Source organism: Cyprinus carpio, chromosome B7 (assembly GCF_018340385.1).
Source record: "Cyprinus carpio isolate SPL01 chromosome B7, ASM1834038v1, whole genome shotgun sequence".
NCBI classification, from domain to species: domain Eukaryota; kingdom Metazoa; phylum Chordata; class Actinopteri; order Cypriniformes; family Cyprinidae; genus Cyprinus; species Cyprinus carpio.
Genome location: NC_056603.1, coordinates 14,090,563 through 14,115,141, shown reverse-complemented (window position 1 = coordinate 14,115,141; position 24,579 = coordinate 14,090,563). Strand labels below are relative to the sequence as shown.

The 24,579-nt window shown below is 36.7% G+C and overlaps 2 protein-coding genes across 2 annotated transcripts in view; one reads left to right on the top strand and one right to left on the bottom strand.

The window, feature by feature from the left end:
• Positions 1 to 7,312, bottom strand: part of svep1 (sushi, von Willebrand factor type A, EGF and pentraxin domain containing 1) — a 71,980-nt gene extending 64,668 nt beyond the window's left edge. Inside the window, exon 1 of the mRNA XM_042727346.1 lies at positions 7,257 to 7,312. The gene's annotated coding sequence lies outside the window, so the exon portion shown is untranslated. The remainder of the gene's footprint in view (positions 1 to 7,256) is intronic.
• A 107-nt stretch (positions 7,313 to 7,419) lies between these two features.
• slc7a8a (solute carrier family 7 member 8a) lies at positions 7,420 to 24,221 on the top strand. The gene is made up of 11 exons (XM_042727363.1): positions 7,420 to 8,155; positions 13,147 to 13,351; positions 14,250 to 14,401; positions 18,182 to 18,307; positions 19,344 to 19,497; positions 19,799 to 19,922; positions 20,258 to 20,361; positions 20,615 to 20,711; positions 20,828 to 20,977; positions 21,219 to 21,396; positions 21,648 to 24,221. Exons 1-11 carry the CDS (start codon positions 8,011 to 8,013, stop codon positions 21,803 to 21,805), a joined length of 1,593 nt encoding a protein of 530 aa, XP_042583297.1. The 5' UTR covers positions 7,420 to 8,010; the 3' UTR covers positions 21,806 to 24,221.
• Positions 24,222 to 24,579: the final 358 nt, after the last annotated feature.

Genomic DNA, 24,579 nt, shown 5'->3' with positions numbered 1-24,579 from the left:
TGGTTCTGAACCTAGGGGCCAGGACAAAATAGGCCCCTAAAACTATTTTTTTTAAAAATTATTTAAAATTTTACAATTATTTAAAATAAAACATCTAAAAATCAAGATGTGGATAAATAAGGTAGCCTATTTTTAGTGTGATTAAGTGTAATATACATACACACACACACACACACACACACACACACACAAACACACACACACACACACACACACACACACACATTCTACTGTACGAATGTCAGTTTACATTTCCTTCAGCTTATGGCTTTTTCATTTCACTTACATTTACGAAAGATAAAACTTAAACAAGAACTTAAACAAAGCAAGCCCAGTCTAGATGAGAAATACTAATGCAAAAGTAACATAAATTACTTTTGCATAAATAGATATGCAATTCCTTACTTTTTAGGGAGTAACACAATATAGTAATGTAGTAAATTTTTGTAACATTTGACACATTACAGATTATATTTGTACCCTTTTTAGATTTTTTAATTGAAATCTTAAATATTGTAAATGTTATATTAAAGAGAGAGAATTAACACAACTTAAAAAGATGGATGTTATTATAATTTCTCTCTGTTAGGATTTATGTCAGAGTGCAAATTCATGAAGAGCTCATATTTATTCTGCTGGCTCCATCTATTGGTGAAATGATGCATGTGTGCCCTGCAAAGGCCATTATTGGATACTCCATGTTTTGACCCCATACAATCAAATTATAGATATGTAATATTTTGTCCATGTTTGTAAACTTTGAGGCCATGTTTAAGCTAATGTTGACAAACATCACTTTTAGTGGGTTTAGTAGGCCATTTCATTTTTTAAAGAGCACAGGATCAGAAACTGATTAAGAAAAAACAGTAACATATAAAGAAATATTTGATCTAACTGTTGCATGCAAACAATTTTATTTATGGTTCATATGCTTTTGAACAGCGTCAACTGGAAAAGATGCTGTTTAAAGCCAGATGTTGTAGTTATAGCATGCACCAGCAGGGGCTAATGGGGACATCTAACCAGCCTTGCCATACAGGGCATGCTCTCTAGAATGATAATATCCCTCCCTCTGATACAACCAACCAGCAAGTAGCAAATCAATCCTTCAAGACTGACAACAAAACCTATTGCCTTTTTAAAACACTCTTTGAAATTACACATTAAAACCTATTAAAACATTGTGTTATCATGTTTTAGTAATTATTTGCTTAGTTTTGCTTTAACTTAAGCTAAATGTATTTATTTATTTATTTATTTATTTTTTGAGTATGCATGAGTCATATACTATTCACTGGTCAACATTAGCCCAGAACACAACACATCTGACATTCTGAAATTAATATGTTCAGACATGTTTCTTTCCAGTTCAAGTTTTTTTTTTGTAATGGTTGTTCAGTGGAAAGCATCTGTTCCCATTGTGTCTGTCCTCAAACAGCCAGCGCCCACCATAAAATGTAACGATCGGTGTGGTGGTGCAGGTTCTCAGAGATATTTTTAGCACAGTCTCTGACGTAGACATGAATAATTCATGAGCCCTGCGGTTGAATGATGGACCACACCATGCTTTGACATCACAATATATCAGTGACGTGAGAATATACCGTCTGCAAAAGAAAAGGCTGCATTTATTTAACATTTAACTTATTTATCCAGTTAAAATAATACAGCCAGAGATGCAAACCACATTGAAATGTGAAACACTTTACAGCTGCATTTCTGAGAGAGGAATTTGGTCTTTCCAAGAAATAAGGCTTAGGAAAACATGTTGTTCCTATCACACACTTAAGAACAGAGAGAAAAAAAGAAACCATTTTTGTTCCTAGTGTTTGACAGAGAAAAAAGCTGACACACATAGCCTACCCACCACACAACTTTGTCTTGTTCCACACTTGACGACAGAGTAATTGTTAATTTACATACAAAAAAAAAAAAAAAACATTCTCACACACGTGCAAAAACCAGAAGACCCTCAGGGGAGCAAAAGTGGATGTCTCTGATGGGACAGCAGAGCCTAGGAATGAAAAACAGAGTGAGGGAGGAGAGGAAAAGCAGGGAAACAGAGGAGACTGGATTGAACCAGAGTTCCAAAAACATGATCACGCTGAGGAGAGCGTGAGGAGAGAAGTGAAAACGGAGAACACTAGGAAGAGGGGGAGAGACTGAACTGCCAAATAGGAAGAAAGAGCAAAGCAGTATTCCAGAAACGCAAACAAATATGACAGGAACACAGAATTTAAAGGAATAGTTGATCATTTTGTTCCAAACCTGTGAGACTTTCCTTATTCTGCAGAACACAAACAAGAATGTTTTGAAGAATATTAATGACCAAACGGTTTTGCTGACTTCCACTGTATAGACAAATAAATGAAAAAAACATGAATAAGTAAATGATCGCAGATTTTTCATATTTTGTGGACAACCCTTTAACCCATGATTTAATTAAATGTAACGGACAAAGATATATTTAAAACTCAAAATTAAGATGTGACAGGCATTGCTTAAGCCTTAACAGTATCATTATCAGATGATGAAAGAGGGTGATCAGTTCAATGATGGTTTGCTAAATGTAATTAACACTCTGCTATTGTGCTGATGATGAAAACACTGATCCCAAACCACTTTGATTGATCACTGAAACACCCATCTTTGATTAAAAACAAAAGACAGCCTCTCACTCCAAAATAAATGTAAATACACAGTCAGTCACAAAGAAACATAGTGGGAAGGGTGCAAGCAGAGTGTGGAAATACACATATCCAACTGTATGTGTTGGTTTATATTAAAAGCATAGTCCATCCAAAAATAAATATTCTGTCATCATTTACTCATCTTCATGTCATTCCAAACCTGTATGCATTTCTTTCTCTTGCATAACACAAAAGAAGATATTTTGTAGAAAGTTTGGGGTCCAAACAGCATTTAATTCCACAGACCACAATGTATGGACAAAAGATTCACACTTTTCTAAATATCTTCTTTTGTGTTCCACAGAAGGAAGAATCATATAGGTTTCGAACAACAATTTTGGGTGAGCTATATATTTAAATAAAATGTGTTTGCACACAAATAAAGACATATGCATATCAGTTCAAGACAAAACAAATGAAACACTTATGGCAATCAGACATAAAGTATATATGATGTAGAACTGAATATGATGCAAAAACATATATGTAAATATAGTTTTATTCCTGCGAGTGTGTGTTCCATGTTTGGATGAATAAATATGTTCTTGGACATGTTATTCATGGAGCACATGTGCTCTGTGTGTATGGTAAACAGACCTATCAAATTACACTTCCTAGAAATATTCATGCCCCCTCGCTACATGCCACTCTCATTCTTTTTTCTTCACTTACACTCTTTCTTATTATCTTTCTCTCACAAATTCATAACTAAGTTTATAATTCTCTGTATTCACACAAACACATACAGTTTGTTGCATGTACACTTACTAAAATATAGCCTGTCCTGTTTTTCATTTCCTCTGTGCCCTCGCTTCATCATACCTACTAAGGGAACTTCATCCACATTGCGTAACACTCCTTCTCATGCTGTGGTAAATAAAGTGTCCAGACAAAAAAATATTACTGTGTCAAGCTGGAAACAGGCTTTAAATTAGCAGAAAGGTGTGCTGCTTGGGCAATATCTTTCTATATCCTGGTGTTTATTAAGTCTCTTAATGCGATCTGGTTATAGTTCAGTTTTCTCTGACGTTAAGCAGGGCTTATTTGTCTCGCTGAGCTCTGTTTACTGACCACTGGGCAGTAAACAGAACTAAAAGCTTTGGGTATTAATTAACCTCATATCTCTGCAAATCTCAATGGTTTCTAGTGCCCTCTTATCACTGAGAAAGAAGAGTATTTGTGTGTGGCATTTGAGAAGACAAGAGATGGAGAGACAAAGGGTAATAGTGACCATATCAATGTAAGCAACCATTTATCAGTATGTTGAAGGCTAAATGTTGCTGACATTTGACAATCCACTGCAGTTTAAACTCAGTGCTCTTTCTTTCCCACCAGCCATGATTGTTTTCCTCTCTATCTTTTTTCTTTAGTTTATATGTTTCAGTCTGGAAATGTGTAACAGTTTTTGATATTTTCTTTCTTTACTGGTGGTATCTTTCTCAAATTTTTTTGGCCCTCTTTTCCCTTCACGCATTATAACTTAAAGTTTTGTGTCTTTCAGCATATTGTACACTCCACAGGTGTCGTTTATCAAACTGATCCGATAGGAAAGTCTCCTTCGAATCGGCTGTCTGTTTCCTGTGTACTACCTTCTCAGGCCTTCAGCTGAACGTGCCACTCACTCATGTGGATTTGACATGTTTATCTGTCCACTGTCTTGCTGATTAAAAGGAGGAGATTGGGTCAGTCCAGACGAGATTAGTACAGTCAAACACACATTCACACAGTTCATACATGCACGTTTACACTTGGTGAAGGTTGAAGGGCATTTCAAATATTTTTAGATAACATTAACCATTTTCAGCTGATTTATAAAATATTTATATCTTTGATAGCAGGCATTGTTTGAGGGAACAAAAAGGAGCAAAAGCATTTACCAGAAATTATGCATGACAAAAATTCAGAATCTTTGAATTTATTCTATTAATTAGATTTAAAATACTGCAATGCAAAGAAATTATATAATTTTTATATTATAAAGTGAAAAGTGACAGTGAAAGTGACATGACATACAGCCAAGTATGGTGACCCATACTCAGAATTTGTGCTCTCCATTTAACCCATCCAAAGTGCACATACACCGTGAACACACACACACCATGAACACACACCCGGAGCAGTGGGCAGCCATTTATGCTGCGGCGCCTGGGGAGCAGTTGGGGGTTCGGTGCCTTGCTCAAGAGCACCTCAGTCGTGGTATTGCCGGCCCGAAACTCAAACCCACAACCTTAGGGTTAGGAGTCAAACTCTCTAACCACTAGGCCACGACTTCCCCTAATAATATAATCAGTATTTGATCTGACTAAAGTATTTTTTGTCATCCAATTTGCACATTTTTTCGTGTTTAAAACAGGTTTCTGCTTAAAACATGAGAAAAAATGTTCAGTTAGAAACTACTGTGATGTTGTGAAAATATAACCACTGTTTGGAAATCTTCTCTCCTTGTCACATTCATTGAGTTTCATGACTTAGATTTTATGAAGAGATAATGAATAAACTGTCTGTTTCAAACTTAGAGAATGAGTGTTGATGTCAAATTAATTTCATGTCATATCACAACGGATGTCATATTAACCTGTAAAAGCTGCTCTAAGGTCTTTACCCGTGTACTATCTGTTTACTTGGATACACGGCTGACTGGTGTTTGTAAGATGGTATTTAACCGGTTGAGTTTGACCCATTGCCCTGCTTCCGTTCACTGAGCAAATTTATGAGAAAGAAGGCCATCATGAGGGCCGCGTGTGGCTCTGTGTACACGTGTGTGGGGGTGCCTATGAGAGCCATTAAGATATCAAGCAATAGCCCATTTATCTATGACAGCACAGCTGTGCCAACACAGTTCTGGAGTCTTCTTGTCCAATTTGATTCACATAATAATGAATGATGTGATGCAGTGGCAAAAACATTACATTTACCTCAAATGCTCTCCAACTCTTTTCTGTCTATATTATCTCTAGATTGGTTCCGTAACACTTTGTACCTCTCTAAAAGAAATGCGCATTGCCCAACTAAGACAAATAATATGCAGAACGTCAGACGACATCACTTGCCTTCTTTTTAACTTTACGCTGATCTAAAAAAAAAAAAAAGCCAAGCCAAATTTAATGATTTCACTTGGTTACCCTACTGGTTTTAATGATGGCAATTAAATCTAATTTATTAAATTATTAAATAATAACCCTTTAAAAGTTTTCATTTTTTGACTTATCACTATTTGAAAACTTCTAATTTCGGAATTAACTGTTAAGTTTTTAAGGACACTGTAATACCGACTTCTTACATTTTAGTCTTATACTATATTGTAGTAGATGAGAACATACATTTGATTTAACTTATTACACTGTACTGATAGTGTATGTTTTATGCAGTTAATGTTTTAGTTCATAGCCTTAAAATCTTGAGTTTGTTCTCTGTTCATTTATCTAAACAACCTCTGTTAGAGCCTTATAGTTTTTCCAGAAAATGTGGGTACTATTTTAAAGATCAAAGCTTTTTGAAGATGCTGATTTCATTTTCCAGCAGGATTTGGCACCTGCCCACACCGCCAAAAGCACCAAAAGTTGGTTAAATGACCATGGTGTTGGTGTGTTTGACTGGCCAGCAAACTCACCAGACCTGAACCCCAGAGAGAATCTATGGAGTATTGTCAAGAGGAAAATGAGAAACCAGAGACCAAACAATGCAGGTGTGCTGAAAGCCACTGTCAAAGAAACCTGGGCTTCCATACCACCTCAGCAGTGCCACAAACTGATCACCTCCATGCCACGCCAAATTGAGGCAGTAATTAAAGCAAAAGGAGCCCCTACCAAGTATTGAGTACATGTACAGTAAATGAACATACTTTCCAGAAGGCCAACAATTCATTAAAAATGTTTTATTATTATAATTATTATTTTTTATTGGTCTTATGAAGTATTCTAATTTATTACGATAAATTATTAGTGAATTGGTGGGTTTTTGTTAAATGTGAGCCAAAATCATCACAATTAAAATAACCAAAGACTTAAACTACTTCAGTCTGTGTGCACTGAATTTATTTAATACACGAGTTTCACAATTTGAGTTGAATTACTGAAATAAATGAAAATTTCCACAACATTCTAATTTACTGAAATGCACCGGTATATTAAAGTATATATGTTTTGCACCTATCTGTTAATGAGGGATCTACGAACACATCAATGTATATATGTATATATAAACACACACACACACACACACACACACACACACACACACACACACGAACTGCAACGGAAAGCGCACGAGCCGTTGCTATGGTTACTTCCTGGTTATGGTTACTATCGTTAGCGGCAGGTGCAAATACTGTTGCGTGTAGCCTATTATTAAAACGTTTAATCATAGGATACGTGTGATTACTAAAACGTGTACATACAAGAAGAGCATTTGTACAGCATTTAAAGTCACTCAGCGTTCCTTGTGAGACAGTATTATTGTGTAATATTTTCACCAGGATTTGGAAGCAAACACACTGAGATGTTCAGAAAGAAGCGACAGAAAAATGAAATTGTATATTGTTTGGTTGAGGTAGGTCACATTCCTTACCGTGCTGTTCAACAGCTTGCCAGGGCTTATGAGGGAGGTGTGTAGACCACAAAAACAAGGGCAGTGGAGTGGGGGAAGGGGAGGGGGTGCGGCTGTACTTATGGAGGCGGGCTTAGGAGCTTGACATAAGGAGTAAATACTACAGACAGTGGACACTGGTGCTCTGGAGATCACTGGAGACGCGAGCTGTCTTCAGCGCAGACTCTGAACTACCCAAAGGGCGTTTGGCAGGAGTCCTTGCCAAAACGATGCACGCATTGTCTTTGGACGCATTGAACGAGGAAGCACCAGCTATTTGATAGGTAACGTTACAGGAAGAATGAGAAATTTGTGAACAGGTTTTTCTCTGGCGAGGCGCTTTCGTTTAAACGGCAGATTAAAACCTGGATAACCTTCACAGACTGCAACAAATGGACTCATAAAAGTTGCAATTGGAGCATTACTATAGTTTTTTGTTATACGCTCAAAATTAGTGCTGTATGTGGATTTTTAACGCACGGAAAGGAAATTAACATTCAGTTGCATCGCCAGTAACTTACCTTATTTTAATTGTATTGTATAGACGCACATCTTACTGTGCCAGCAGCCTCACGTTGATAAGAAAGGAAGGATAAAGGGCGCATAGCATATTTTGTTCGAGATAGTATACGGGCTGTGTATGTGTACATTAGAGTCGCTATCTGAGATCTGACCAGCGGTACGCGGCTCTAGCATCACCGCTCAATATCAAGGACTGAACATCTCAATTAACAACATGACGGATGGACCGAGACAAAGAGGCAGCGCAGCCCCGAGCACCAGCGAGGATGCAGCCGCAGACACGGGGAATGCCGCAGGACAGTCATCGGTGGCGCTGAAGAAGGAGATTGGTCTCGTCAGTGCTTGTGGCATTATTGTCGGTGAGTGTTCTGTTGTTACTTTAAATATATTTTTCATAGGGGTTTTTAACGGATGCATTGTCAAGCATGCGCTTGATTGGATAATGCTGAATGAAACTCGGTCATTTACGTTGAATATATATATATATATATATATATATATATATATATATATATATATATATATATATATATATATATATATATATATATGCTATGTAGTTAGCGCGCACACGAGTAGAGCATAAGAAGGGATTTTAATGGCCGATATTTCAATATTTTCAATATTAATCTTAGTTTGCACACATAGGCTAATGTTGTTTTTACTATTAAAAGATCATGGACATTATGTTTTCCATGTGTTGCAGTTTAATTATTTTTTATTAATCGTTGTGATGATCAGTAAAAAAAAAACAGTATTTGTCATACAAAAACTATATAGATCAGTCTCTTGTAGTGAAATATTTACAATGTAATGATAACAAATAACGTGCATATAAAAGAAGAATATTATTTACTCAAACAACAATGAAGGCTGTCAGCAGATTTGAGAACTGACAATTTTTCAGTATCACTGCTACTGTCACTAGCCTACTTCTGCAAAATAGGAATGTGCTTTTTTCAGAATAGAACATTATGGTTTAAAATACATATGGAACAAGAATTTTAAAAATTGCACCTGCCAAGCCTATGCCAAATTAGTGTTATTTTATATAAAATAAATAAATAAATAAAAAGGCAGTCAAGACAATGGCAGAGAAACCACAAAGTGAGTTGGAAGTGAAGACAGAAAATTCGAACTTTTGTTAAATTGTTGGTTATTGTTGAGTATGTTGCAGAGCAATTCTCATTTATTGCTTTAGGCAGCATTAGGCTATAAAAATATATTTGATTTTATGATAAGAGTTAATGAAAAGTAAAACCCACCCAAGATAATCCCTACCCACTTTTTAACTACAGCTATATGATAATCCTCTTCAGCAATCGTGATCAGGTCAGGTCACACATTCACATGCTCTCAGTCGCCCCACGTGAACATTATTATCAGGTGATTGCCACTTCGGATTCATCAAAGCTTTCATCAAGACTTTGTTCTTTGTGTGCTTCAATAAATTTATCAGAATACTTTATAACTGCTGCCAATCTCATCCTTATCAACCCTTTCAATGTGATAGTGAACCCTCATTTAGCTGGAAATAAAGCATGGACCTGAAAGTGAAATTCCTTTGGTTTTTGCTTAGCCCCATTTTTGGATGTTGCTCTTGCTGGATTATTAGAATGGAAACAAGTGCCAGGAACATAATTTTTGAAGAGGAAAGGCTGATAAATCTTCTGTAGGTGAATGAAAGAGTAAGAGATTCTGAAATGCTACAGATATCAAAGTGCAAACTGGCCTCAAATGTTACAAAGCGATGCTTTTGGATTCAGAACATCATACATCAAGCTGGTTACAAGCTTGTAAAGTTTTATGTGTGTCAAACTGGATGTAACCAGCCAGCAACTCAATTAATCCTCCAGTAAGATGATTAAAATTAAATCAAAGTGAAAATCATTGTTATATACTGTACATATAATCAACATTGAATACAATTGGATTGTGCGCTCCTCAACCAATAAAACTAAATGGGTCTTTACTTTCTTGCTCACCGGAAACCAGTGTTGATAGTATGGGGTTAGTGGTGATCATACAAACCATTACAGATCACAGTTGAACCTATTCTGTTTATTGAAAAGAGACCATGTTTTGTTCAAATGGCTTGCATCGTTAACCCAATCTCTGATTTTTATATGTGATTTTATAAAAGGGAAACATCTGGCTAACAAGGCTACAGACCCACAGAAACAGTTGGATCAATAGAGGCGTGCAAGAAAATCAATAGGACAGTTGAGAGGGATTCACCTCAGCAAGCATGAGAGCAAGAGCAATAAATAAAAGTACCAAAGTACCAGTATTGTACATCACTGCACAATATATGAGCCATGACTCTGCACAGTGATTAACATGCAAATATGATAAGCTGATAGCAAAGAGTGAACTCATTTTAGGAAGTCAGTTCACTGTGGCCACTTTGGCGCCACCCTGTGCAGCTATAATGCATGCAGGCAATCAATGACCTAAATCCTGAATAAAGCTGCTGTCTTGTTAGCAAAATTTCACAGGCAAAAAGTTTATTGTCTATTGTTAAAAGTGTAGAGATATATGAAGCTTTCTGGTCATGCCAAATTCACATGACCAACATTAAAACCATTGCAAAATCCGTGTGGGGAAATCTTTCACCCTCATGTGAAATTCCTATTGTGTGGATTTGTTAAAATGGATTTTGTCTGTGAAAATTTGCCAAAAACTGTAGATGTTACTGCATCTTAATGTGTCGAATCTGACAACAATGTTATCATAAATTTAGCTTTTTTAAAATCTAAAATCATGCTACAAAACAGTATTTTTCAAGCTGGTGCAGCTAAATTGCATGCATGTTCTACAGTAAAAAGCCAAAGGACACCTTTGTATAAAAGGGCTTTGAACTGAAAGACGTGACTTCTGTGTAGTGTTTGACAAGGCTTAGTGCTGTATGATTAGATCAATGTGAGTGGATTGACAAACTAGAATGTTAAATCAGGGATTGCTGCTGTGTTGCCTGTGATGTTTGTGTGGTGAACACTCACTAGGGAAGCAAAAGGATGCAGAATGAACAGGAAATCCATCTGCATTTTTTTCCACGAGTCAGCAAGACTTCTCAATCTACAAGTGTGCATAATAATCTATCAGTCCCTTTAAGGATCACATCTTAAAACGTGTTGATGTCCACATTTCACAGCTTCCATAAAGTCAAATAATACTCTAGCTGGCTGAAACCAGATCAATCCCTACATGCTTTGGCAATAGTAAAAGATACCTCTGATTGTAAAAAGTTGTGTAACTTGTACTTTGAGGTCATGGGACATGCTGAAGTTTTTGATAATCATATCTTGACAGAGCTTTGTCACAACAGAGATTAAAGGAGAGAACTGAAGAGGGAGAACAACCAAAGATCCGGTCTAGTCATAAAGGTTTATGGATATTCTTTTAGATGAGATTATTCTGTGAATAAATCATGACAGCAGTGGCTGCAGAGAAGTAATCTGATTACTTGTTTACAGCGGCTATGTTTAACAGACACTTGTATCCAAAGTGATTTACAGAACATAATTGCTGTGACAATCCCACAGGAAAACCAAGATTAGTTGCCTTACTCAAGGGCACAGAGCTTATAGGGCAGAAACTCTCCAGCTCACGCATACCTGAATTTCCACATGAAGCAGTTTGTGTAAAAAGCCCAGATATGTAGCACAATCAGGGAAGATTAAAGTATAAACCACAGTTATAGTCCATGTGCAAACGCAGTAGTCACTCCATAAACTGACTCACATATTAAATTGGCGGGTTTTGCTTAAGAAATCTTTTTACCTTTGTCCACTTTGCCTGAGTCACATGGGAGTCTACCTTTGACATGGTTTTTGTGCACTTCACGTGGATTTGATGCATCTTTTTAGTAAAGTGTGACTAGATTTGTGTGTGTACCTTTTATTGTAATAGATTAGTTGTTCTAAATTAGATCTTGTTTTCGTTGCAGAAATGGTGGTTTACATTTGCAAGTTATGGAATTAATGCAGTGAATGCACAATGCATTCTCTCATACAGTACAGTGACCTCAAAAAGTATCTGGATGCTTGAACATCTTTGTATTGTATTACAAAATATCTAACCAGCTGGAATTTATTTTATATGACAAACACGCTTTTCAAGTATTTCAGTTCGAGATGATTGAACAAGAATAGATATATTTCTCAGAATTAAGACTAAATGTATTGTTGCAATTTCTGGTTGTCTTGTCTGCGGATGTATGGAAATATAAGTGAAATTAAATCACATTTTGTTTGATATTTTTTGTATCTAATGCAATGAAATTTAGACATTTTTATGGGTGAAATAAGTAAGTCTAAATATGTTTGGGGCCAGTATATGTATCACAAACAGAAATAGATCACACATTGTTGGTGCACTACTGCACTAAGTGCACACCTTTTTATAAAGCTAGACAAATACACACTCCCCCATATATTTGCTGTGTGTACTCACTCCATTAGTCACGCTGAATACTAACTCAGCAAATTACAGTCTGCTCTCTGTGAATCGTTCTCACCACCTGCGCTCTCTCTCTTGGTTCTCTCTCTTCCTTCCTTCTCTCTTTTACTCTGCCTCACTGACATTTTCATTTCCTTGTGATTTATTTACTGTCCTGCATTTCTTCAGTGTTTTTTTTAATATCACCTATTTTCTCGTGGTCACTGTTAGGTCTTGCTGATCTCTGTATTTCCTGAAGCGTGTCACATTGTCATCTCATCAAACCTTCCTATGTATTTTAGGGTGCATAAAAGTAGGGAAGTAATTCTGGGATTTATAAAATTAGGGAAGCACAGAAGCACCATATTGTATATTTACCAGCCAAAATAGGGAAACTATATCTTTCTGTCTATTTTGAGATTCAAATAATCATCTAGCACTAATTTAAAAAGATAAGAGATAGATTAGGACAAAAATGTAACCATTTAAGCACTATCTCTTGAAGAATGTTTTATCTTTAAGAGCACGCTGGAGTGAATTTCTGTGTGCACACAATTATAGTTTTGTGTAGTACTGTGTTATAATTTACTTTTTTCAAAAAGTAGTGTAGATTTCTAATATGGACCATAACATAAAAATAATTATTGACTTTAAAATGTATATCTCTAATGCATTTCTAGAAATCTAAAATCTCTTTAAATCCATAATCAAGATAAAGTCTTATTTCATTCAAATGGCTTTTAAATTGGAGCACTTTAGTAGATTCATCCAGACATCCATTAGGTATAGGTCTGTTACACATAATCAGTGCTTTATTGGAGTTCATGGTGAGAATTAAAAGATTATATAGTGACATGTCAGGTCCAGTTCTTTCTGTGTTCTTAACCGATTAGTTTTTTTTCTTTTACAGGTAATATTATTGGCTCTGGAATCTTTGTCAGCCCAAAGGGAGTGTTGGAAAATGCCAGTTCAGTGGGTCTGGCCCTCATCGTATGGATCGTCACAGGTGTTATAACAGCGATCGGCGCACTCTGCTACGCTGAGCTGGGTGTTACTATCCCCAAATCTGGAGGCGACTACTCTTATGTCAAGGACATCTTTGGAGGGCTGGCAGGGTGAGGTTTTCAGCCACACATTGGTTTTAATATTAGTTCCAGAGGCTACTTCTAAACAGTCAGAGTCCAAAGTCTATATCATTTCTAAAAGCTGTATCCACTTTTAATTTTTAAGTAGTTGACTTATTATTAGAAATGGAAACCTTAGTGTGTAGGGTCATGACAGTAAGTCAGAATAAGTCAGAAATTCAACTTCAAAAAAATAATTATATATATATTTTTATTTTGAGTTACTGTGGACTTTTGAAAGTGTAATGTAATGTGCAATAAATATTACTATTTTCATGTAAAATCATATAAAGTGGATAGCTGAAAGAATTCAATGAATAGCTGGTTCTGTTCCCTCAAACGCCTGTAATCTCCTTTCAATGAGTAAACACCATTATCTGTCATTATACTGAAATTAACTTGTTAACAGCATTAGCATTGCAGCTGTCTGGTAAAGTAGTTGTATCTGCTATTAGAAATGTATTAATCCACTAATAGGCAGTAAGCGGTCAATCAAACCTTACAGCCCTGGCTTTGCTCACATGCCAACAACCTTTGCTTAGCACGGTGACTGCTCTAATGAATGATACTGCCAGTGCACAGCCATTAGCTGGTGACTTAGTTCTGACTCAATTTCACTCAGCAACAACAAACTTACATTAACATTTAGTCATTTTGCAGACGCTTTTATCCAAAGCGACTTACAATTGGTGACAATACAAACAAATGATGGTGATAAAGAGAGTCTATCCTAAGAATAAAGATATTGCTATATGCAAATAACACAATGCCTGTCACTAGCTAAAAAGAATCATGTTATTACTATTATGTGTGTTTTTTTTTAGATAAAACATACTTAAGTATTTTTTTTAGGGAAGTATTATAACATCAGTGTGTTTTTGTGCTACAGGTTTCTGCGGTTGTGGATTGCTGTGTTGGTGATCTACCCCACTAACCAGGCGGTTATTGCTCTCACCTTTTCCAACTACGTCCTGCAGCCTCTGTTCCCCACCTGCTTCCCCCCAGAGAGTGGTCTGCGTCTGCTAGCTGCCATCTGCTTGTGTGAGTACCAGAAGGAGAAACAAAAGGTCTCATTGTCCTAGTATTTAGGAATGTTAGGGATTTTGACATGCATATCAAAATGACTATTGATATTGCTATAAGGCCTCCATTTAGAATTTAAGGCCTACCTTAGTAAGCATTGATCAATTCCTCATCACCTGTCCTGGTAATGCAAATATTAAAATACTGTTAAGATACCATTAACACAATAATTATTTTCATGTTAATGGCTGATATTAAAATTCTATACTTTAATAAAAAGTAGAATCAATAATTTTAAATGCAATAAGTCAATAAAAATAAAAAATCACATTTAAAGAGGATCTGGCTTTGATGTGAAAATATGTTAAGGTTATCTGAATTTTTTGAAAACTCATGAGATGATAAATTTTGCATAAATCTTGCATTTTGAATACATTGTTTGATGTTGTTTACATCACAGATGCAACAACAACTTACACAATCACTATTTCCACATCTGCTTGTGATTCACTTGTTAACACTTGTATATTTTAGACATTTTTCTCTGATAGCACATGCACACGTTGTTGCCGGGAATGGAAACTTCATTACATCCTCTTATGTTTGACCATAAGGTCAAATCACGCTCAGGCGAAAAAGCATTCAAAGCCAGGGCTAGAGAAACAGAGTTTGGGGACTGACAGAAAGAGCGAGATGAATTGATGTGTGAATGAAGAAGGCCGAGGGGTCTTATCCTGGGAGAGTGGACAGAAAGATTGTGGGAAAATGTGCAGAGGATAGAGAGGGATGAGAGTGAAAGAGAGAAGGATGTGTGAAGATGAATGGAATGATGTTTTTCAAGGCGTCAAGAATCCTTGAGCGTGGGCTTTCTGCAAACTTCACGCCTGAGCTACAAATACTGCAAGCTATATGTAGACAGACAAGCAACAGAGACCCTAGGAAAAGACAGAGAGGTCAAGAGAAGATATTAGGTGATATTTCACCTTTCTTCAATAAGTTTCAATTTAAGACCAGCCGTTTAGATAATATAGTTATTAATTAGATAGATTAATAATTTAATTACAGTGCATAACCTTTGTCTTTTTATGAATCTGAGTCAGAATTATCAATTTATACTTATACTTTTGGCATGTAAACCAGTACAAGCTGTTTTGTCCAGTTTGTAGGGTAACAGAGCTGATCCAGCATTCATTGTGTAGGCTCTTAAAGTATGGAGACTGTATCAAGATCAAAATGTTCTGATTGGAAGTTTTTTTTTTTTTCTTTTAGCTAACCAGATGTTCTCAAGCTGCTCTGAAGCTCTTTTCTTCTTATTTTGTTTTGCTTTTGTTTTGTTTAGGGAACGGCAGGAAGTGAGTGAAAGGGCAAAAGTGGACACTATGGCACAGTTTTACAGGATGTCCCTGCTCTTGTACCCTACTGCTTTATACCTCTTTACCTCCTTAATGCCTTTTGTTCTAGAACAATACAGCAATTCTGAGAAAAGTTTGTCTGTAAGTGTGCGCACAGCTCTCTTTCAGAACCTGCCTAAGTAGGCAGCATTTTAAGGGAACATAGGCGCACTCTTTACACAAAGACTGTTCCAAAAGGTAGTCAAAAAAACCGCTACCATTTAAGACATCTTATTTTGGCCAAAAACTGGAAACATTGCATTTATATTTTTTCAGAGAAGACAATCCATTAAGGCAATAGTTGTGTCTCATATTAAATGGTGCACTATGCCCTTAGGCTTTGCTACATAAGGAAAGCTGAAGGTCGATTGCATCATCAAGGTATTTCCATCATAAAGGCACTTTTCCTTTTTGGAATTTTCAGCATAAACACACTATTTATACTACAAAATGGCATAAGTATGCAAAATGTGACACAACTATTCTGACAAGCTCAGTGAAAAAAAAAAATCTAAGAAGTGACAAGTGAGAGAAATTATGAATAATATTATACTTACTGTATAAGTTATTCAATTTTGTAATGTACTAAAAAGTTCAATCTACTTAAAAACTCACTGTTTTACCCAAATATGTAAGTGCACTGTGGTTTATCATAGCTGGTTAGCTTAGCAACATGCTAACGGTATTGAAATGAATTGTGAAACAAGCTTTGCCTGTGACATGCTGTTTGTGTTCCAGATCAATCCATTTTAAGTTGGGATGCTCCCTATGTAGGCAGTAAAAGAGCAAGACAGTCCACTAGGTTTTAAAATTGCGTTCAGCAGGTTGTTGAATATGAGAAAAGTTGTTTAGCACATGATTGTACTTGTATCAAATCTAAGATATCAAGGCGATAACATGTTAAATGAGTAACTCTGGCCTGTGTGTGTGTGTATGTGTGTGTGTGTGACCTCCACTGTAAGCAGCTTATTGCAGTAAGATTGCTGTTGTCTTAGGAATGTTTCTGCGTGCTTGCATTAGCACGGTATACTATGTAGTGCAGACTTCACTACCTCAATTCTGTAAGCAAACAGTCTGTAACTTTCTTAGTCCTGTCTCTGCTTATTTTTCTTTTCCGAAAGAGTTTCACAAACAACACCTTCTAAGACGTCCTATCCAGTCCATTTCCCAGAATGCACTGCCCTTATCTCAAGACACGATTGGGCTCAGCTAAAGGCACGTCATTGCTCTGTACAGCGAGGTAGTGTTACTTTTACAGAGATAAGACATAAGAATTACACCGCCTTGGCCAAAGCTTTGTAGTGTTTGGTTTGACTGTGTTCCCTTCACATTGTCTTAGGCAGGGTGTCGCTATGTACTGTCAAGCTGTTTGTGTCCCATTAACCACAAATAGTAATTATCAAGGATTTTGTGCAACAAAATACACCACTCCACCTTATTGCAGTTGACTTGCATTGTAATGTCAGCGACTGTCGTGACTAGATGCTGTTCCAGGTGTAAGCAGTTTGACACTGAATGAGAGCCAAGAATTCAAACTGTGTTTGGCCAAAGTACACAGACAGTCTCAATTCACGCCCAGTTCACACTAGTTTTGTACGTAATTGCTCTGTTGATAGGTTAATCAAATATACATAGCAATATCGGTCTGTTTAACTACCTGTTTTGGTGCGAGATTTGAATTACTGCTTGTCTACAAGTATATGAATAGCATGTAAATTTAAAAGGACAAAGCTGAACTCTGGAGTGCAAATCATGAAGCAGTCTTTTTGCATGTCTTGCAAGTTCTCAAAAGTGCAAGACTCAAAGTTTACTTGCATGCTCAGGTTTCTTGCGTCCCTCTGATATTATGACCAAATATGTTTGTCACATGCCATCAGCAGACTGTGCATGTGACCGTGACATTATTTAGCATGTTAACTTTTTCAACAGAAGTTTAAATAAGTCAAAATGTATATGAATGTATAAGAATATATATTTTACATGTTGTAACTAGTTACTTCTTTAAAGTCATGAGGTAAAAAAAAACACTGCTTGAAAGTTTCCAGTAGAATAATGCTAGCAGTGCCTCATTCGTGAATAAATTTTTGAATAAAAAAATCTGCTAAATCAATAAATGTAAAGGTAAAATGTCTATGTCCGTGCTGCCTTTTTTAACCTTATTTCACCTGTCTATCTGTCTCAGATGTTGCATTGCATTCAAATGTTTATATATAATAAAAAGGGATCCTCAAGGTCTATTCCGAGCTTATAATTTGTGTGTCTGATTAATTCCTCATAGCTGAAAGCATTATTTTATAATCCTTTGGCATACTAGACTGCTCAAACTGCAGGGCGCCATTAATCTCACCAAAGGCTCATAATGTGTGTGTGTAACCAGCCTTGTAACCTCCATGTTTTTGTGTTTCAGTGCTGCTGACTTGGGTGAATTGCGCTAGCGTGCGCTGGGCAACACGAGTACAGGATGTCTTCACTGCAGGGAAACTTCTGGCCCTCATTCTTATCATCATCATGGGCATCGTACAAATCTGCAAGGGTAGGAACCATATGTCTCTGTATGTGTGTGTGTGCGCATGTTATATATTACTGGCTATTCATGAAGGTCTGTGCTAAATATCAGAGTGTACACGTGTGTGTGTGTTTGTGTGCGCATGTGTTTGTACGTGCCGTGCTTGTTCTTGTGTGTATGTTTGTAGAAGTGTGCATGCATGACTCCCTGTCCTCTTGGGCACATTGCTTCATCTCTAGTAGCTCCGTAAAATCTCCAGAAAAACTAAAAGCACAGCACTTCCCCTCTCTGTCTTGTTGTCTCAGCAGAAGTCACTGGGTTCAAACCGTCTAATAAAAAATAACACTGATAATACAGCTTTCACAGCTGATGCGTCAGAGAGGATTCAATAATGATCACACTGCTGACGGTCTGTTAGCTCAGATGCTGACCTGATAATATGAGAGCGACAGATGTGATTCCAAGCCAAATCTCTAAAAAAAACTGGATTTGGGTTAGTTGGCACTGGCTGCTCTTTAATGTGGGGTCTTCAGGGTCACATATGTTCTCAGAGAGGGTTCAGAGAGTACATGTGACCCAAAGACCTGACCCTAGAAATGTGGTATTAATACTATGGCTTAGGGAACAAAAAGATTGTAGGCTCAGAAAATCCAGCCCAAACCAGTTATAAGTTTTGGAACATGGTAGCTGGTTTCTAACTGGTTCAAGCTACTTTAGGTGGATTACTAGCTGGTGGGAATCTGTCAGAGATGGTAGACCATATTGATCACATGCGCTTTGCTGGAAAAAAAAAGTGTCATGGTACCAGGTTTTTTAATGGTCCAAGATAGTCTACCAGTTTAGCAAGGTTACTACCAGCTTGATCCAAAAACTTACTGCAGTCACAATGATATTTTGGTCCAGAGAACTTGACCTTCATTTGCTGTTTTTGTGATTACTTTAAGCTGTTTCGGGTGAAAGCTTTTGCTAAAAATTAACTAACTAGCTAATAAACAAGAGGCATTTTATAACGATTTTCCCTTTGAATATTTTATCACTATTGTTCCCTTTCTTCTTTCTCCAGGCGAGTATTACTGGTTGGAGCCGGCCAATGCTTTCGAGCCGTTTCAAGACTATGATGTCGGCCTGATCGCGCTAGCATTTCTACAGGGGTCCTTTGCCTACGGTGGCTGGAATTTCCTCAATTATGTCACAGAGGAACTCGTCGACCCCTATGTGTAAGCCAATTCTCATTCAAAGAGCTTACAGTAATTTAACACTGTGCTCTCAATATTTAATTAGTGTTAACAAGATACAAGTTTGTAATATCCAGCAGAGAACCACATAATGGATCAAGAGTTGGAATGGTGCGCAGTATATTAAACTGCACAAGTAGAAAGAGCCAAATGGATCACTGCATAATTTTACACAATTCTCTGAAGTGGCAGCTGGAATCTGCCTGTAGTTGTAGTTGGTAGCTAAAATAATGCAATGTACTTCTTCTGACTGAACACTTTTGTTTTTTATTTTTCCTTACAGCAACCTTCCCCGTGCTATCTTCATCTCCATTCCCCTTGTGACCTTTGTGTATGTTTTTGCTAACATTGCTTACGTCACTGCCATGAGCCCTCAGGAACTACTGGCTTCTAATGCTGTAGCTGTGGTGAGTGACCAGTGTCCATTCTTACCACTCAGACACTACCAGATTGCAAACTTAATGATTGATTTGCTTCATGCAGGAGATTCTTTGACATATCTACCCAAGTATCAATATTTAAAGTTCTTTGATTGATACTTGGAATGAGCTTTTGATGTCATCCAGTATACCATTCAAACAGATATATCAGGCTCCAGAATCTTCTGCATTCAGTTCTGATGACTTTTTAATCAAACAGCACAGATATAATGGACATGATAATGCATGTATTTGACCAACGTCCTCTTTTTCTCTGCTGGTCTCTCTTTTCTCTCCTTCACTGCTCTGTTGCTCTCTCCCAGACATTTGGTGAGAAGCTGTTGGGAGTGATGTCATGGATCATGCCCATCTCTGTGGCCTTGTCCACATTTGGGGGGGTCAACGGCTCCCTCTTCACCTCCTCTCGGTCAGTCCCTCCCTCCATCCATTCATTCATCCATACATACATCATTCATAAACAAGCCTCAATTATCTATCTATCTATCTATCTATCTATCTATCTATCTATCTGTCTGTCTGTCTGTCTGTCTCTCTCTATATATATATCCATCTATCTATCTATCTTGTTTCTGTCTCTCTGTGTCTTCACATACTCGCTTCTAATGATTATATTGGCATCCTAAATAACAATATTCTTGGGTCCTCCTCACATTGTACAGGTTGTTCTTCGCGGGTGCACGTGAAGGTCATCTACCTAGCTTACTGGCTATGATTCATGTGAAGCGCTGCACGCCAATTCCAGCCCTTCTCTTCACTGTGAGCATTATATATACCCCCCTCTCCCTCTTCTTTATACCTCACTCTTACTTTTTTGAGCATGAATGGTCTTCATGATGTTGTGACATCAAACACCCTTTCTTGCTCTCTTGCAGTGCATCTCAACACTTCTGATGCTGTGCACCAGTGACATGTACACACTCATCAACTATGTGGGTTTCATCAACTACCTCTTCTATGGTGTCACTGTTGCAGGGCAGATCGTGCTGCGGGTTAAACAACCAGATATGCACCGGCCAATTAAAGTAAGTCCTAAAAATGACTAAAAGCCATATTAGCAAGATTTTGCTCAGTGATTTCAGTAGTTGTTGACTTTTTGCTAATGACTTACCATTTGTTATCGATCCGGTATTCTGTTCAGCAAATGTATTTTTATTGCTATAACCTTTGCATCATGTTAAGATTGTCCAGTTCCAGGTATATATATATGTCCCATAGAAGATAATTTTTCCTTCTGACTGCTAATGTTACTTGTGCTACTCACAGATCAGTCTGGTGTGGCCTGTCATCTATCTGCTGTTCTGGGCCTTCCTGTTGATTTTCTCTCTGTACTCGGAGCCCGTGGTGTGTGGCATTGGCTTGGCCATCATGCTTACTGGAGTCCCAGTCTATTTCTTGGGCGTGTACTGGGACAACAAACCACAGTGTTTCAATACATTTGTTGGTAAGTTGAACACAGTTCAAAGATGTGTTAAGCTTATTGTTAACATCACTATATTACATCTGATGAGAAACTATGTACCTCACGCTCGAGTAATTTATACTTTTATGCAGCAAGGATGCATTAAACTGCCTAATAATGATACAAAATATTTATATTTCAAATAACTGGTTTTGCACTTTCTATTCATCAAAAAATCCTGAAAAATGGTATGGTACGTGAACTGAATTTCTTTTTTTTTGTGTTTTTTTCAGACAAGATGACATACCTAGGTCAGAAGTTTTGTGTAGTGGTCTACCCAATGGAGGACGAGAAGAAAAACGAGGAGTCTGCAGAAGAGATCGAACTGAAGGAACAGTCGGTTCCACTGTCAGCCGAGGATGAGCAGACACCGAAATCAGCTGACTGCTGAACAGACATATGGAGATATACTTAATCACTCACGTACGGGCAGCCAGATTTATTCAGATAGACACTGGAAATCAAACTCAGATTTTTCACATACCTCTGTATTTTGCCTTTTCATAAAGAGGGGGTTGCACTGGAGTGCAGTGGCTAAGCTCAGGAGACTAATGAACAGAGACTAGCTGCTCCACATGTCATGTGGTTCTGCTGTAGTGGTCTTATACAATGTTCTCCGTTCTCTCCAGTTGCTAGTCTCTTAGCAACTGCTTTCTACTCCATTGGCTGTGCAACAGAATTACAACATTAAAATGTGGGATGATATAAAGCTCTAGAATGTACTAGTTATAAACACTGGATTGGAAGGGTCTGCATTTTTTAAAAAGACCTTTCTGAAACATTCTTTTTTCTATGAGAATTAGAATTCCATTTCGTTTATGCTAAAAATGCCAAAATACATCATGGCTTCGCCTGAAATGGTGGCAGGGTTTATTTTATTTATTTATTTATTATTGAGTACATTCTAATGTTCTAATTCTTACCCCCTCTTTATTTTTCCTTTTTTTTTTTTTGTTATCTCCCAACACTCCAAGGAATAAATGTTTTTTATAAGCCAAAGCTGTATTTTAATTTGACATTTTCTCATTTCAAGTGTATCACATCACACCAAAACACTCAGAAGCATTTCTTTTTATATATTTTGATATTTTTCGATTGTCCTGTTCTAATCATATTCCTTTGTCATTATGAAGTTATTGTTTTTTTCTACATTTTATTTTCTCTTTCCTGAAGGAAAGCTCTGGGATCTTTTATTAATCATCATATTTTTTAAGGCATATATATAAGAACCAATTGTGGTGGTTCAGAGTAGATTTCTACCAGGTTACTCTGGTACTGAAACAATTTAAGCTCTTTTATTTGCCTTAAAACTTTTACATTAACTGTATAAAGTTATTATCACTGTTGAAGAGTATTTTTCTTTCTGATGTTTTTGAAGATAAAAAGTGTTAAGTGAAAATATAAAGAGGCCATTGTGAAATGAAGTGTTGCAATGGTATCTTCATTCTGTGTGGACTTTACACAGAGAATATGGCTTTAGAGCCACAGTCATAACCCACAAGTTTGCTTTCATGCAGCTTAATCATTTCACAAGTATATACACAAATATATATTCAAAAGTGCAGAGTGTTTGGTTATACATGGCGAAAAAAGAAGAAGAAAAACAGTAGTGATGCATAGATAGTGTCTGTGATGTAGCTGAAAGCCTGTGAGAATGTAATAGTTTTGGTCCTGTCATTTATTATGTGAATATTCAAAAACTTGAAATCGGTTATGTCAGAAGAGCTTGTTAAATCAGTCTTATAATGCACACTATATTATAATTGTGACTGTAGATGTTAATGTAGGTGCAATACAAGGGAATCAATCAATCAAGCTAACATAGTCTGGATGATTATATATGAATATACTAAATAATTGAATTACACACCTAAATGGACAGCCTTAAAAATAATTAATTTTCTAATAAAATTACTTAAAATGTATTCATCTGTGTAAGTAAATAATATATGCTCAGTTCAAGAATAAACAATTAAAGTGTTCAGTAAGGCTTTTTAGTGGTCACAGGGTCTTTTTATTGTGCCTCTGTATTGATGTCACACCTTTACCCACTTGTGAAGACTATGGAAAAGTGCAAATTGTTCTTTTTTCATTATTATTTTTGCAGATCTGTAGTGTGTAGATGCTGTATAAAAAGCAATATATATCAGTGTAATTCATTGCACATTCATTTTGCATGAGCTTAATCCCCCACATTCCTCAGAGACCATAATATCAAATCTATAACCCTCATACTTACACAAGAATCACTGCCTTTTGGTTCCTCTGTCCTAGTCAGGCAGCGAAGAGGCCTGTTATCATCCATTATTCAACTGACTGGGTAAACTTTAAACATTGTATGTATCATCAAAGGTGCAGAACATCTTTGGTTGTAGTAATGCTGCTCCTGAGCTGTGCCTCAGTATCCAGCACTGCCTACTGTGTGCTAAACACAAACACTATGTATATTTTATATGAAAGCTGGACTCTGATTGTGCTGCAATATTTGGCTTTCATTTCCATGCGCACACACTATCATACAGTTGATACCAAAAGCCATGCAAAATGAATTCTGTCACATTTGTAACAAATGATTGATGTTGATATTTTGAATGTCCTCACAATTACATTAAAGTCGATACGAAAATGACTTCTATAGATTATATTAACATATGTACAGTTTAAAAGGATAAAGACCATAAAACTCAAATGACCACTTACACAACTGGGGGTGAACTGTTTGTACCAGAGTCTTCTTGTTTACTATGCGTTTTGTATTTGTTTGAACAGTATATATTAAAAGACAAATAAATCAATATGCTGAACCAGGGAAGACTCGTTTATTCAGTCTGACAGGAAAATCTGTGCTACACTGCCACCTACTGCAAGTTAGGAGAATTCCAGATAACGGTCACATTGTTCAATATTTTCACACTGACATTATCAGATGCAGTTTTTAACAGCATATACAAATACTGAATACACAGAAAAATAATATGCATATTTGTATGCATACTTTTTTTTATTAGTGTGGTACATGTAAACAAAACATTTATAGATATAAATATATGTCTGACCAGTTTTAAGAATTTGAAGACTGAGTTTGCATGAGATTACTCACACGAAGCAAGAATGTTTAGATTTTAATTTCACTAAAAATCAGTAAGCCATGTGCAGTTGTTGTGC